Here is a 16,448-nt window from a genome sequence, read left to right on the forward strand (position 1 = left end):
GGGGACACATATAAACTAGAACTGTTACATGCTTGCCATTGGCGTCTACAGAAGAAGATCATGATCCTAGTGTGCCTGATCATATTGAGCCTGGTCGTCGTCGGCTACGTGTCGAGCATGTTTATGTAAAAAGGTAATTTTGGTAGCGTCAGCGAGCGAACGAGCCTCCGCGCGTTGGAGAACAAGACCGCCATAGACATTTTTTTTTATTCAGAGCATTTAATTCTAAATACATAGGATATTTGCTCCGGTTGTTCTCCGACTGCAGTAGAGACTGCGCGCGCTCGCTTACCATGACTAGTTACTAATATGTGTTGTATTTGTCCATTGTGCAGAAGAAGATAATGATTATGGTGTGTCTGCTCGTTCTCGGGCTGATTGCGACTGGCTACGTGTATAACACTTTCTTCTAACTTGAGCGGGGCAGGTTTGACACGCAAAATATATAGGCTGTCGAAACCGCATATAGGTAGTTAGATTTTTCAATGTCATTCGTAGATGTCGATACTCATATATATATATATAATATAGGATGATATAAGCATTTATAATAATGGCCATTGGAAATTGAATAAGCTGAGTATGCAGCCGCCTCATAGAAAAGATACAGACACATTTAAAACTTCACATTTTTATGAACACCATATTTGCATGCTTGTAGTATGACTATTATTTTGTTGAGGTATATTATTTTTTAGATTTAGAAAGGAATAGTCCAATTTTCGTCTCTTCCAAATTCATGTACCAGTACGTATGATCAAAAAGCGTACTAAATGGACTATATACGTACAAATTGGACGTAAAAATATGTAAAATTGTAATAATGGAATTGGCCCGTTCCAGTTTTTTTTAACCCCACTTTAATAAAATCTTGCACCCCTGTATTCCGTTTCTCTCTCACCCTTCATGTCCCATTATTTCTTAACGCAATGCGTTTTGTTTGTTTTTCGATCCTTAAACTAATACAAAACACCAGGCGGGATTGTAGGTTTCTACACCGACATCCATTTCATTTAAAACGCATGTAAAAATAAATCGCAATCAATAGTTTGAGTGTCGACTTATATCGCTTTTTGGCTATCTCTTTTGAGGTCAAAATTATAGACAATGTAACGGAAATTAGTGTGTCATTAGGTAAAATATGTATTGTATACTATAGGCAGACAATTATCTAGATATAAAATCGGAATGCTACTGCTTTTTACTAATATAGAATAAGTGCTTTATCAGTTTCATTTAACTTTAAATTTATTGAAATAGGTAGTACACTATAATACTAATTACCTTTAAACTTAAATTCGTACAAAACTGAAAAACAAATCTGATGAAGTGTTTTATTGCAATTTCGCAATGTGTTTCAACTCAATCTCATACTTGTTTGCGCTTCTAGGACCGTTCAAGCAAAAGACAACGTCGCATATTCTGGTGCCTGCAATCGCCTGGCTACAACACCACGCTGCGGAACAAATCATCGCAACCAAGCGTTCTATCGTCATCAGTTATCACTTCGCATACAGTCTCGTCTCGTTATCGACAACAGACGCCAACTCGACACCCACTGTCGAAGTTGGTCAAACTCGCCCACGCTGGCTTATATTGTTCGTTTAATCAAATAATTTTAGGATGCAATAATCCAGGATATATTTAGTACGTACAAATTTGTAGTACACGCATAACAATTAAGCTGTTCTCGTCAAATCGTTTATCTACAAAATCCCAGTTCACTACCTACCTACTCATTAATAATCCAAAGTGATTTGTCGCTCGAGTTAGTTTTAAGTAGGATACTAATATTGACAAAAATGTTTGGTTTAATCATGATCCGTTTGATATTCTTATAGTTTAACACTTATGAAGAGCTGTCACAAAATACCGCAATGTAGAAACGTTCCAAGTATCAAATCAGTATTTATGGATTCAAATCAGATTAGGTACTATCTCACGTTAGGGTTACGTTCGAGGAGCAAGTGAACTCGGGTTGAATGAGTACGGTCATGGACCGATGGGAGAGAGCGGCCGCTAAGTGGCGGCGCGGTGCTAAGTACGCTAGCAAAAGGGAAGGGTGTAGGTAGACGAAACGTATAGCACGAGGTAATGTTATAGAAATTAGATGATAATCTTGAGTCTCGACTTTTGTGAAATTAAGCCGAAAACTTTGGTATTTTCAAAAATGGAAATAGTTTATTCTTCACTAACCTTCAAACCTTCACTGTTCGGTAATCATCTGGTAGGTGGCATGGCTTGTGCCTCCGCTGCCGCCTCCGGTCGCTCTCGGCTGACAGCATATCGCGCCGGCGTGCCGTCGCCGTAGCAATAATAAATTCGATTACAATTGTAAAATTGTTTTAAACTTTCGAATGTGTGATAGTAGATGCAGTTGTTGTTTAGTTAACTTTATAATAATAATGAATTGTTATTGTGAGTGTAACTTTTAAAACCGTAAGAATAATTAACTTTTCAATATAATAGTAATACATTAATACAATACTTTTGGCGCTTTTCGATCGTATATTTATATTATAGTTGAATAAAGTATCTATTTTAATTTCATACCTTTTTAAGACACTTCGCTGTCTTCGCTGTACAGTAAAACATAACTTAGCCGTTTTAGCTAGGGTAAAATTTTAAATGAATTTGAAATACCAGTCAGCAATATAAGAATAGTTATCGAACAGTATTTTATGTTTGTACTATTACTTACTTACATTGTCGTAGAGAACTATCACTCGAAAATTTAAGCACCAACATTATATATTAGCATTTTCCTATAAGAAAATAAAGTTATAAATAATAATTAAATTATATTTGCGAAGGTTTAATATTATGTAGTGGTCGTAAATGGCATATTGTTGATAGGTGGTGAAGCGCGAACCGCTAGGTTAACGGCACTAAGTTCCCTGGCGCTGCGCCGCCGCCCTGCCTCGTGTCGACTCATCTTAGTATGCGATTGCGCATTTAAGGACATGAAGCAATGTTAATTTTAACATTTATAGCATAATTAGAGTTTTTATCCTTAAGAGTAGGATTTCATCTAGTTGCCTTCGTAACGGTAGAGAATATAGGTGATACCTTTTCTCTCGGTAGCTTCATTGTAAAGTGTGGTCAGTCGCATTGCCAGTCGCCAGTCAATTTGGTTGGCCTGTCTTCCGAGCGGCCAGCGCCGGCGTCCGCGACACGCGCTGACTCGCGCTAGTTGCATCTGATCATACTCTAGAGATAAGTTTGGCCTCGAGGCGAGGCCGCGTACCTGACACCAATCTAACGTTAATGGTAGAGATCCCACCGCTCACCGCCGACACCTTGACGCCGGGAATACCACGGAACACAAGAGAGATTACAACGGAAGGCACGTGTGCTGTTTAGTATTGAGCTACGACAGTACAAAATCAAATATGTACTTATCCGTGGTACAGACTATCATAAAATGATAGAGCTAAATTCTATACGATGTTGTCGGAGTTCGAAGTCTCATTGAATTGAACAAATTGCGTGTAGCCTCTTGTCATACAAATGGTGTCAACTACTGGTGACTTTTCTATTCTCTCTTGTGTTCCGCGATGAGCACATTCGCACAAGCAAGCGCGGAGCGCTCGCTCCGGAGCGGAGACCCTCCGGAACAAAACATATTTGTATTATAACGTGTTAGAGTAGTCATAACAAACTTCTAGTCAGCTTTCAATGATCTCTATTATTCAGATAATCGTATTGCAGTTGTATTCCTCTGTCATACATAAATGAGGTTACTGTGTCTGCCGACGACGCGACGCCCGGCACGACACAACGTTCTAACAAGTCTCAATTTAATCAATAGTTATGCATATTGTTGATTGGATTGCTAATTTTGTATAAGTACACAATTAGTATAGTTTATATACTTATGTGTCAATTCTTATAGCGTTTTATTACATTAACAGACGATAGCTAGTAAGTGTTAAACGTATTCAAAAGTAATTAACCGTGCTGTTTATTAAGCTTATTTAACAATTTGTGTTCATTATTGGATGGATGAAGTTAACTTAAACACTTATTCTCAATAATAATGTTATAAAACTAAGTAACTATGTACTTACACTTAAATTATATCAATACAGGCATTCAAAACGTAGCTCTTTCAATTGGTAATCTATTTCTCGTTGAAATATTTTTGTTGGGTGAATATAAGGAACAACGAACATTCAAAGTTGTAAAAAGTATTTAAGAAATTATTTATTCACCCATTTTAATGTTAATAGATATAAATAGCCTGAACATTTGCTTTTTGTAGTCATTATTTTATTTTTGTAAATCGTTCCTTATTTGCATTAAAAAATACTTATACTAATCATTGTTTTAAGATCATACAGTTAGAGAAAAAACATCCCAACACGACGGACGATAGTTTATCAATGCTCAATTTAACATTAAAGTCCCAATATTAAAATCTAAATTAAAAAATTGAGTATGCTAAGATTAACGTCATCGCAATTAAAATTTTGGAGACAGTCATATATAGATGTAAGTACAAATGCAACGTCGAGGTAACGAAAATGGTTGGAAATAATTTTACAGTGATAACTTTTAATAATAATAAAAAAACTATTTATTTTTAAGGTTGCTATAGTTTTGTTGAAATGTTTACCAGCGCATAGCTTTCACTAAAACAAATTTGCTATATTGTGCTATATGTATTACATAAAACGTTGAAAGAAACCCCACAGAACTTCGCTGTCTATTTACGCGGACACACACTGGTATAAAGGGGCCAGCATCTGCATTTAGCATGTTATTACCGCTGTACACGTATAATAAAGTGCATTAAATGGACGCAACGCTCCTACTCAGAAATAAACTATAATAATATGATGGAAGTATCGTGCTTTTTAGTTTCTTATAAAGAACCATCTGCAATCGACCACCAGACTGTTGTGGGCACGATTAATTTAAATATACCGTATTATGTTTTATTTCTTGGTATGGTAACGCTGTTCTTCAAATGGCATTATACATTCGTGTGTCTGCGTCCACTTATTTATTCGGTAGAGTCGCTAGACTTCGATTGTAGTTAAATGTTCGTAAAATTATACATTTTCTTAAATTCGTGCTTTATTCATTCCGACTTATTGATGTTGCTTGCCGTTAAATAATGTGAAACATTGAATGTACCTATTAGAGTTTATTGTTTAATTAAATTCATGTTGATTTTTTATATTATTTAGTTTAGACAGAAATGTTAAAATAGTTTAGTATGATTCTACGAAAGTTTCTTATACCTATATAAGTATTTCAGAATTTATATATTAAAATTGTATCCCTCTTTATGATATTGTCTTGTAATCTTCTTGTAAAGGAACACTGACAACTATCAATATTTCGATACTAAAATGTTGTATTACAAATTAACAGTGATATTCTGGACACATTGTAAAATTCAAATTAGATTGGTTTTATAGTCATATTCTGTACGTAGGTTATCAATCTGAAATTCTCTCATAATTATAAAATAAACGGTGTTTTCTGCTGTAAATGTGTTTTGTTTTTTCTATATCCTGTATCAAATACTTCTGGTCAAAAAACAACCTAGGTAAGTATCACCTATATGGTAATGGTAGGTACCTATAAACTTTTACCGAATGAGGGCAAATCTCCGTCGTTTCCTTCTGTTCTAAAACATGCAGTTATTAATTTATGCTCAAAAGAGGACCTCCAGTGAGGCACTATCTGCTTCACAAAATACCGGAAACTGCGTGTCCAGTGTAATGTTAGCCAGAAACTAAAAGTAAATAATAAGAAATTAATTCACTATAGTATGCTCCTGAGAGTAGGTACATACATATAATAAATACTCATCATTTTTATTAAAGTTATCTAAACTCATTAAACAGAATAGTGTAGTACCTTTACACGGGGACTTACCTACTTTGTTTTCAGGTTTTGTATAAAAATACCTACTGGAGCAAAACCTAATAATTTTTATTGTTACGTTGGATGTAATATAAAGTAAAAATATTTCTACTAAAACTCAAATTATTTTAATCAAAATCAAATAATTTATTCAGAAATTAGGCCTTCACAGGCACTTTTTCACGTCAAATGTAAGTACACAATAAAGAACATGGTCAAAAGGTATGCTGAAACATATTATGATTGTGATCAAGTGCTGATGAAAGGAATATATATATATATATATATATATATATATATATATATATATATATATATATATATATATATATGTATAATTAACCAAACAAAAAAAATAATAAAAGATCGAGCTGACCAGTTCCCGACCAGCACCCGTTCACGAGTTGACGCGTGAGTCAGCCATCGCGAAGCTCAACCACAATAGAGGGAACCTCCCGACCCGATCCACGACGCCGCTACCGGTTTGACCATTTGAGTGTGCATGACATACTCGATCTCCATAATCTAACATAATAGATACCTATGTTACTTTCAGACACTTGAAGATCACAAATCACGTATATGTTTTACAAGTAAATGTCAAAATATATGTAATAAAAATGTCAAGAAAATATATAAATAATAATAAAAAGGTAAGATCAAGTGTGAGAGGTAGAAGTTTTAGGAAGGGTCCAAGGTTTTTTATCATTTAAATAGTCGCTAATTGTGTAATAAGCATTAGCCATTAAAGCATTCTTAATATATGATTTAAAGTTTGGCATTGGCAAGTTAATAGCCTCTACAGGAAGTTTATTGAACAATTTTACACTTTGACCCACGAAAGATCGCCTAACCTTTTTAAGTCGGAATCTGTTCATACAAAGTTTATGCCTATTACGAGTGTTTACACTGTTAACATCGCTCAATGTTTTATACAGGTGTAAGTTAGATTTAACATTTTATATAAGTACGTCGAAGATGTACTGAGATGCAACAGTCATAATATTTATCGATTTGAATAATTCTCGTAAGGAATCCCGTGGCTTAAAAGCCCATAAATAAAACGAATTGCTCGTTTCTGTAAAACAAAATTTTTTCCTATATCAGCTGCATTACCCCATAACAATAATCCGTAAGACATTATGCTATGAAAGTAGCTGTAATACACGAGCCTAGCTGTTTCGATGTTTGTACACTTAATAAAAATACTTGAGTTTGAGTAAGTAACCCATGCTGCTACATATTTTTTTAAACAGCCTATCATTATAGGCTGTTTAAAAAAAAATTGTCAAATATACGTCAATGTCAACTATTTTGCCGAAATGCAATGCAGTGGGGATTTGGGCAGCATATTGCAGCAGAAGACAACTTGTCAATGTCAAGTTAAACTAAGCAAGCTGAGCTAAGAAATACAAGAATTCAAGAATTTCTTTTTTAATTCTAATTTGTAATTGAAATACCTACTAACACTCGTAACTTGAAGTACCTACTACTTGTATTAAAGTGTAGTGAGACAGTAAAACAAAGTTTGAACTGAAAGCATAATTTGTTACAATGAATGCACCTCCAACCTTCGAGTCATTTCTTTTATACGACGGAGAGAAAAAGTTTGTATCTATCTAGAATGTTTATACAGTCGTAGGTCTGCATAGTTTCACTGTTTTAACTTTAAATTTATATGCATTTACAGGGTTCAAAAAGAAGAAGACACAAAAGTAACTAATGCTGCAATATTTACAGTAAACAAGGAAGATCACACCCTAGGAAACATGATTAGACAGTAAGCGCCTTATCTCATAAAACCATAAACAACCTTCTTGAACAAAATTAGTTTACAACCTAATTGGTAACACCTGCCCTTTTCAAATTGACAATTAAATTATCGTATCTAAGAACATTACCTGGTTTATTCACTCAATCTACTTCTAAAGATTGTTCTTTTACAATAATTGTACAAAATTATAGTAGTCCTATACACAATTACTAATACTTTTATTTAAACCGCCAGTTTATACCAGAATCTGGGCTTAACATGACTTTGATTCCCAGTGCAAGTTAATTTGTACTTATGACCACAGACAAGCTCAGTGCAGTGTGGGCTGTTGGTAGTTGTCCATTTATTTAATCCTTTCTGGATTTCAGCCAACTGCTAAAGGACCCAAAAGTATTGTTTGCTGGTTACAAAGTCCCACATCCGTTGGAGCACAAGTTTGTCCTTCGCATTCAGACCACATCCGACTACACTCCTCAGGAGGCCTTCATGAATGCCATCACTGACCTCACGTCCGAGCTCTCTCTGTTTGAAGAGAGATTTAAAGTTAGTAATGAATATTATAAACTTAATCTTATCTTTTACTACTAAATAATATGATTTAGCTATTTTCATAATTGTTGCATTGATATTGATTTGCAGAATAGAATGTCTAACTAAATCAGAAACACTTCTCTTTATAACACTTAGGTCATCAGTATTACAATTTATTTTCTTCTCCAAGAGCAAGCACTTGGCAGTGGATGCAGTTCAATGAGATGATAGTTGAGAGTCAAAATTATTTGGATTCTCAATGACTTCCACTGTGATAGAATTTGTGACCAAAATGCTTCAGCACAAATGCTTCAGCTAATGATAAATAAGAGATCCTAAACAGTTCCATGTGACCTAAAATATTGAAAAAAAAAAAAAAAACTAAATGTTGATTGACTAACACTTTTTTTTTTCAGGAAGCAATCAAAGAGAAGAAGGATGGATTGGACTGAAATACCCTAATTAATTAGGTTAATCAATTTTGTGACTAAGAAATAATTTAGATTTTTAAGATTTGAATTAAGGAGAATACATTCTTTGTCTATTTAATGATCTTAATTTTATTTCATTTATTTGCCAAAGCCTACAAAGGACCCCAATTAACCTATTAACCGCTTGGCATTTTATCAGCTGTCCATTTTATCAGCTGTCGTGCCCCCAGCGCCCAGCTCAGTAAAAAAGAAAAAAATACCTACTACAAAGAGGGTTGTATGTAATTTACCTATTTAAATATCGATAAATAATATCGAAATTTGTTGCAGCGCGATGTTAATTAATAATCTGTGCTTAAACCCGGGGTAAACATTTTTTTTACTTTTGGTAAGTAGTAGAAAGAATTGAATGCAAAGCCATTGAATATTGTTAATGATTTATTAATTCTCAATATAAAAATTGTCGACATTTGACAACTTATTTGCTTATTTTCAAAAGAATTTAATAAAACTATGTAACTATTGTAAAGAAATATGTATTAGTAATTAATTTATTTGTTGTTCTCTGAATAAGTCAATATTAAGAGAACTGCTTTGATATACATATTTTTTACATGTTACTCTTAGAAGAATGTCCCGACACTAGTGTCGGATTTTTCCGACGCGGGCGTTTGGCACCTATGCAATTACAAGAGAATATTATCTCACCTAACTTCTTACTTAATTTTATGGCTTTTTAATACGAGCCAAAAGTGTACGACATTACAAATGATTGCTTTATGTAATATATCTTCATATATTAACAAGTTTAAGACAATATAAAACATGACGAGTCGGTAAAGCCACTAAAAACAAACACAGCTATTTTGTCGGATATATACGACCTAGGCGAAATGGACACGATAACATTGGTCGGATTAATCCGACTCTGGCGGTGAAAGGGTTAAAGACACTAATATGTAAAATATTTATACCTTAAAAATTACATTCGTATACTATATTCGTACATTATATGTAGGTATGTTACCCCCGTCGCTTGACTTGGTTGAATAAGTGAACAAAAGTAAATAAAACAACATCATAAAATTTTCTCAAATTTATTGTTTATAAAAAGTTTATAATTTGGTGTTTATTTTTATCGCCATAATTTTATTTTATTTTAATATATATGATGTAGATGTTAAAACTCGATTGTGATGGAAATTGAATGATTTGTGCTTAAAATTGAATTCTCAAGATGCATTATATCCAGATAATGCAAATGAAAAATAATTACAACATGCCATTCACCCGTAATAGTAAAATATCATGCAATATCAACATATTATCATCTAAAAAGATCAAATTTCTTATTTACAAAGACAATATCCTAATTTAACTAATAAACAATTCTTACCATGTAGATGGTAAATAATAATAAATAATACCCAAATAAAACGAGTAACAACAACAACGGTAACATTATTTCTAATGTTCAATAAATATTAGTCTAAAATGTTTCCTCTTCATCACAGTTCTCAGTGGCATGTCCGAACACTGAAAACAAAATAAAAAAAAAGTTATTCAAAAGTAATCAAACTTTAATTTCTTTTTATTTGTTCGGGCTCCCATCAATAAATACCAGTAACTACATGTTCACGCATCTTGTGATTACGTGAAATGGCAGTAAAAAAAAAACTACTAATTTTGGCCGTTTCAAATTTATTCAAAATGAAAAAAGAGGTGTGCAATTAGCGGCTCGTCAAATCCATAACAAATTATACACCTAAACCTTCCAGAAATCACACAAATGATGAAAACCCAAAATGGTCTGTGGGAAAACCGTACAAAAATCCGCCTAGTAATTTTTGAGTTTATGTGTTCACAAAGACAGAAGCAACATGGGGGGGACTTTTTTATAATATGTAATGCCGCCTCCGCCACACCATCGCCGAACTCGGCCAGATGCCGACGCGAATGCATGAACATTGTCTGTATGAGTACTTTTATTTACCCCAATGAAAAACCAGCAATGTCGAATCCGCCAACTCGTTCGCGATAGTGTGGACCCGGCATAAAAATAAGGGGTTTTGTATTCGTGTAATATTGTAGAGGTACCTTCACAAATGTCGCAATAGGGGCGGGGCGGAGGCTTCTTGTGCTCCGGCGCGGGCTCCGGCGCGGGCTCCGCGGCCTGGCGCGGGCAGTCCTCCGTGTCGTGCGCATCGAACACGTCGCAGATGTCGCAGAACAGCCGCGGCGCCGGACGAGACTTGCGTCCGTTGCTGTGTTATCATAGACTATTAACGTTTGATCTTTAAAGAAAGAGATAGCAATATGGATAAAGATTTTTTCACTGTTAACGAAGGAGAAAAAAACAAATACTGTGCACTGTCTCCGAAGTAAGCCTCTAACCTAAAAAGTCGATTTTAATTTGTATTGCTGTAAAATAATAAAAAGACATAAGATTATTTACATAATAAAACTTGAAAAAAACAAGAGTTAAGTATCATCGAATCTATATTTGTAAAAGCGGAAAACATACACTCATCATCATCAGAAAATCTAGAAACTACTGAGCCAATTAAGATGAAATTTGGCTAGAAGGTAGTGTCTTAGAGACGTGCGCTAAGAGAGGATTTTTTGGGTATTCCATCCCTAAGTGAACGCGGGCGAACTGCGGGCTAGCTGACACATGTGTAACTCACAAGAGCGGCGGGTCGGGCGCCGGCGCTCCGCCCTCGAGCGCCAGCACGCGCGCCGTGAGCTGCTCGTTCTTGCGTTGCATGTCCACGATCACAGAGTTCAGGAAGCTAACTTGTCCGTCCAACATCTCTTTGTCTTCTATCCTGTTAAACACATTTATTTAATAAAAACTAGTGGTCCTTCCTTGCTTCACTCAGCTAGAAACATAAGAAATTATTCATCTAAACAATCCTCAGGAATCATACTATATATATATTGTTGAAAATCACATGAAAATCCGTGCAGTAGTTTTTGAGTTTATCGCGAACAGACAAAACTTGGCAAAAGACTTATTATTAAAAAAAAAATAATCAACGGAAGCAAAAATTAATGTCCAAGCATTAAACAGTCAGCCAGTGTGCAGTTTTGATTATTGTTTTCATTCAGCGGAAGAAAGTCTTGCAATTGCCTATAAAAACTATTATTTATTAAGTCAGATTGGTATAAAAGTGACTCGAGAAGGATGCAGGACAAAGCTGGACAGACTGGTGTCTCAACCGATGGACCATCATCGGCACATTTTGAATTAATTACCCAACAAATGGCTGTTATGATTCCTTTATTATATTCCAGGTAACAGACTAATAGAATTACAGACGCGTTTAAGTTATTAATAAATCCTATACTTACTTTTGTGAAGCGTTGTCGCCTTGGCCCAATACGCCCATTGCGTTGTTATCATTCTTGTCTCGTACATTGACTTTGGTTGCTAAGTCTTTCTGTAGCAGGACCTTTTCTCTTTCAGCTATTTCTACTTTGGCTTTCTGAGACTGAAAAAAAAAACATTAAATCAGGATATAAAATAAATATACTATTATTATAGGGAAGTAAGCGTATGTGAATTTGTAAATCTCCGAAACTACCGAACTGATTTCAAAAATTATTTCAATATTAGAAAGGTACATTATCCAAGCTGTTATAGGCTATATTTTATCTCAAAATTCCCACGGGAGCGAAGCCCCGGCCTAAATCTAGTACTAAATAAGCCCTTACATACCTTCACTTCATCCTGTAACTTGGTAATCAAATCGTTTTTCTGCTTTAAATCCTTCGTTTTGTTTTCAATATCAGTTTTCAGGTTTTTGATGGCAGTTTCACTAATTTCTAATGCTTCAGAATTAAACTTCCTAGCTTCATGTAACTCTAAAGTTAACTTTTCTAATTTGGCATCTTTTTCGGCATCCGTACTTTGTTGCACGTTTATTAGTTCTAATTTCTGGGTCAGTTCTACCACTTTGTTTTCAGCTTCGGATAGTTTTTGTTGAAGCTTATTTTGATGTTCTTTTTCAGTTTTAACATTTTCTTTAGATTGTTGCAATTCTTTCTCATATTCAGTTAGTTTAATTTTAAGATCGTGCTTAGAGCGTTTACTTTCCTTTTTATACTCGTCGTATTGTACTTGAAGCTGCCTGTTCAGATCTTCATAGTTAGATTTTTGACCATCGTTTATGCTTGTGAGTTGCTTGATGTCTTGTTCAGTTTTTGTCACTTGCTGTTGAAGTTCGGCAATTTTTTCTCTCGCTTGACTTAATTCTACAAGTTGCTTTTCTTGTTCTGTTATTTGGCATTGTAATGACTTCATAGCTTTATTCAGGGAGTCAATATCAGATTTATATTTTTCATTTAGCTGGGCATTTTCATCTTGAAGTTGTTTTATTATCTTTTGAGTTTCGTCCGTTCCGGATTGTATCGTGGCCTTAAGAGTCGACAATTTTGAATCCTTATCTTCTATTAGTGCCATTTTAGCTGCCAATTCCTGTTTTAGTTTCGTTGCTTCTTCTTCCAATATTTTTATTTTGCCTTCATCTATCACTACTCGTTCAGTTTGAGATTTCAGTATCTTTTCCTTTTCTTCAAGAGATTTTCTTATTTCATTTTCGCAATCAATGTTTTCTTTTAATTGTTTAATTGTTTCTTCGTGCGTTATTTTTAATTTATTTAGTTCGTCGAAAATGTCATTATATTTTGACTCCAATAATGTTTTATCCTGACTCAACCCAGCCAGTTCCTTTTTCACGGATTCAAATTGACTCAATTGTTCCCTTAGTACGGATTCTTCTGCCGAAGAATTCGCTACAAGGCTTTCACATTTTTGTTTCAAGTTAGACGATTCTAATAAGGCATTATTTAATTGTTCTTCCAATCCGTTTTTGCTTTCAGTTGTTTTATTTAGCTTATCATTAACTTGTGCTATTTGGCGATCTTTTTCAGCAACTATTTCAATGTTAGATTTGAGGTCAACTTCCAGCATTTCCAATTTAAGGGTCAATTCCTTAATACTATTATGTTTTTCCTCTAACAAATGTTTCAGTCTAACTTCTTCCGCTTTATGGTTATTTGATTCTTCACTAACTGAAGACAGTTGCATTTGAACTTGAGCAATTTCTTGTTCATATTGGCTCTTTTGGACGTTTAGTTGGGATGTCATATCATCCAATATTTTTTGTAGGGAGTCTTCGTGTTTTCTGGCCTCTTCTAATTTGTTATTGAGATCATTCTGTGCTTCTGTCAGTTGGTCTACCTTTTCCATTAACTTTACTTCTGAACTTTCACCTTCCGACTTTAAAATTGATATCTCTTCTTTATACTTGTCGATGTCGACTTCTAATTTCTTTCTAATGGATTCAAATTCAGTATTTAGTTCTTGTTCTTTTATTTTAAGCGACTCGATTTCAGTTTTGAGTATTGTATTTTCATCTAATAGTTTGTCATTAGTTGTTTCTAGCTCCCTTAATTTGTTATTAGATTCAAGTATTTTAGCTTCTAATTCTTTCCTTAGATTCTCAGCCACTTTTAGTTTTTCCAGATTACTATTAACAGACTCGACTAACTGACCTCGTTCCAAAGAGAAATCTTCTTGTAATTTAAACAACTTTTGCTTGATTTCTTGTTCTATTCTGCCATGGTTATTGGATGCATCTCGATATTTATCTTTAAGATCTTGAATTTCTTTTTCACTTTCCTTAAGATGTTGCGATAGTTTATGGAACTGTTCGTTAGAATTTGTTGCTTGTCCCGTAAGATTCAAATATTCTGTTTCAACCTTTTCCTTGGCCTTTTGTAATTCGTCACATTTATCAAGCGTACTTTGAAGTTGACGTTTCTGTTCGCCTAATTCAAGTTCCATGGCTGATAATTTAGTTTTAAGGTCATTGTTTGCATTACTTAAGTCAACTACAGATTGTTTCAATTTTTCATTTTCCTCTTTCAGGGCCTTCAATTCATCTTCATTGATTATGAATCTTGAATTTAGCGTATCAAACTCGATTTTACTTTGATCTAATGCTTGCTTATGACTTTCAATTTCTTTAGTTAACTGTTCAATTTTTATATTACGATTGTCTATTTCCTTTTTGTGCTCTTCGGCAATTTTACTATGTTTGATATTAAAGTTTGCCGTTGTTTGTTCAAAGTTGTCTTTCAGTTTTATTATTTCCTTGTCTCTTTCATGAATTGTTTGTTTATATTCAGTTATAAGTTTATCTGTCGCCGAATTTGTATCGCCACTTTCAGCAAGCAATCTTTCGTAGTCTTTCGTTTTTGCGGACAGACTTTGCTGAAGTTCTACTATCTCTATTTTATTTTTGTCATTTTGTTGAGACACTTCATTTATTATACCCTCATATTCGTTTATTTTATTCGAATATTCGTCCTTGAAGCGAGCAATTTCTTCTTGCAAAGATTTACAAGCCGCTTCTTGTTTCTTTTTTGTGTTTTCTAACTGCTCCAAATCTAAAATTTTGGCACTAAGTTCCATTTTTAACTTTGTTATTTCTTTGTTGAGATTAACTTCATGTTCCTTGCTGGCACCTAGAACTAAGATTAAAATTCGTTAGTAAATATTTACAAAATAACATAATTCTTATAGTAATTTAGTTATACACAAACATACCCCTATTTAATTCTAGTGATTTATCATCAACGGCAGCTTGTAGTTGGGTCAATTTACTGTTTAGGTCTGTAATGGTTTGGCTTTTTTCTTTATTTAATCTTTCCACATTTTGTTTCTCGGCTTCCAATTTTGATTCAGCCAATTGCAGATTAGCAGTCAATACAGATATTTGTGTATCAAACTCGGTTTGAGCTACCGCCATCTTGGATTTGGCTTCATTTAAAGCTTTTTCAGAATCGGTCTTTAATTTTGTCAATTCCTCAGACATACTCTTTCCTAGAGAATCCTTTTCGTTTTCTTTTTCTTTGAGTAAAGCGTACGCTTCATCTAAAAGTTTTTGTAGTTCTGAAGATAATGCTGTAAGTAATTAAATAGAAATTAAATTAACGAGTGGATTTATAATTAAATGTTGTTAAAAATCTATTGGATCATTATCGACTTACTCTGAGCTGCGGTGAGCTCTTCTCTGTGCTGGTCAGCGACTACAGCAGCCTCAGCGCTGCGCTGGTCCTCGAGCGCTTGAAGCGCTGCAGCGGTCGAAACCGCGCGTGCCGCTTGCAGCGCCGCCTCCGCTTCCAACTCGCGGATTCGGTGGAGGTGCGTTGTTTTCTCTTGCTGAAATGTTTTGTTGTATGAAAATAGTAAATATATTTATTTTTTCACTATTTGTTGTAGTAATTTAAGCTTGGCTTTAATTTGAGTAGTCAATATAGAAATATATAATATAAATATATACATTTTTACATATTTGGCCTTTTAGTGAAATATTTGGATCATTAAAAGGCCAAATAATAGTAGATTATAATATATAGTAGAATAATAGAGTATTATGTCATTTAGGACGAGTATGCAGTTTATTATCATTTTAGCTAAATTTTGTCGATAAAATAAAAATGTCTCTTTAAAAAAAAAAAAAAATCGTCCGCAAAGTGACTCATAGATATCTGTTGGCATAAAATGAACATGCGAGCGTTGTAACTCAGTCTAAACTCTGGAGCCGTGCGGTGTGGTCTTGTTCCTTTGTGGAATTCGGTATTTTACGTAAATGAGATTTTCTCAATTATTAATACATTGATAAAGAAAAGCAATTAACTCACTTCCATCGCATCCTTGTATTTCTGAAAAAACAAAGAAAAATATCAATATAATGATTATTCCCTTACACATTATACATAAAAGGATGTTTTTTTTATTAATTAGAAACTTTGATCATTTG

At 34.2% G+C, this 16,448-nt stretch overlaps 3 protein-coding genes across 23 annotated transcripts in view; 2 read left to right on the forward strand and 1 right to left on the reverse strand.

Moving 5' to 3' along the window:
* The window catches only part of Syx1A (Syntaxin 1A), a 47,483-nt gene extending 41,980 nt beyond the window's left edge, over nucleotides 1-5,503 (forward strand). Inside the window, exons 9-10 of one of the 3 annotated variants that reach the window (XM_053769799.2) lie at nucleotides 336-427; nucleotides 1,391-1,529. In XM_053769799.2, the coding sequence (XP_053625774.1) occupies nucleotides 336-413 (78 nt within the window). In that variant the 3' untranslated portion in view covers nucleotides 414-427; nucleotides 1,391-1,529. Of the gene's footprint in view, nucleotides 1-51; nucleotides 134-335; nucleotides 428-1,390 lie in introns of all 3 variants that reach the window. The other 2 variants (XM_053769798.2, XM_053769793.2) reach the window with 2 other exon arrangements.
* Nucleotides 5,504-7,237: 1,734 nt separating this feature from the next.
* Polr2J (RNA polymerase II subunit J) lies at nucleotides 7,238-8,734 on the forward strand. Its single transcript, XM_053769822.2, has 4 exons — nucleotides 7,238-7,487; nucleotides 7,571-7,660; nucleotides 8,023-8,197; nucleotides 8,602-8,734. Exons 1-4 carry the CDS (start codon nucleotides 7,435-7,437, stop codon nucleotides 8,635-8,637), a joined length of 354 nt encoding a protein of 117 aa, XP_053625797.1. The 5' UTR covers nucleotides 7,238-7,434; the 3' UTR covers nucleotides 8,638-8,734.
* A 963-nt stretch (nucleotides 8,735-9,697) lies between these two features.
* CLIP-190 (Cytoplasmic linker protein 190) overlaps nucleotides 9,698-16,448 on the reverse strand; it is a 45,129-nt gene continuing 38,378 nt past the window's right edge. For all 19 annotated transcript variants that reach the window (XM_053769812.1, XM_053769811.1, XM_053769804.1 and 16 more), the window contains 8 exons: nucleotides 16,330-16,350; nucleotides 15,676-15,847; nucleotides 15,233-15,589; nucleotides 12,338-15,156; nucleotides 11,971-12,110; nucleotides 11,304-11,444; nucleotides 10,714-10,880; nucleotides 9,698-10,152 (listed from right to left, as the gene is read on the reverse strand). In XM_053769812.1, coding sequence (XP_053625787.1) covers nucleotides 10,106-10,152; nucleotides 10,714-10,880; nucleotides 11,304-11,444; nucleotides 11,971-12,110; nucleotides 12,338-15,156; nucleotides 15,233-15,589; nucleotides 15,676-15,847; nucleotides 16,330-16,350 — 3,864 coding nt within the window. In that variant the 3' untranslated portion in view covers nucleotides 9,698-10,105. The remainder of the gene's footprint in view (nucleotides 10,153-10,713; nucleotides 10,881-11,303; nucleotides 11,445-11,970; nucleotides 12,111-12,337; nucleotides 15,157-15,232; nucleotides 15,590-15,675; nucleotides 15,848-16,329; nucleotides 16,351-16,448) is intronic.

This window comes from Plodia interpunctella, chromosome 3 (assembly GCF_027563975.2).
Source record: "Plodia interpunctella isolate USDA-ARS_2022_Savannah chromosome 3, ilPloInte3.2, whole genome shotgun sequence".
Classification (NCBI taxonomy): Eukaryota; Metazoa; Arthropoda; class Insecta; order Lepidoptera; family Pyralidae; genus Plodia; species Plodia interpunctella.

What these genes read in the sequence shown, in the direction of transcription:
- Polr2J (XM_053769822.2), top strand. Translation starts at nt 7,435, where the DNA reads ATGAATGCACCTCCAACCTTCGAGTCATTTCTTTTATACGACGGAGAG. An exon ending in TTATACGACGGAGAGAAAAA is followed by an intron (nt 7,488 to 7,570) that starts GTTTGTATCTAT and finishes ATGCATTTACAG; the next exon opens with GGTTCAAAAAGAAGAAGACA. An exon ending in CTAGGAAACATGATTAGACA is followed by an intron (nt 7,661 to 8,022) that starts GTAAGCGCCTTA and finishes TCTGGATTTCAG; the next exon opens with CCAACTGCTAAAGGACCCAA.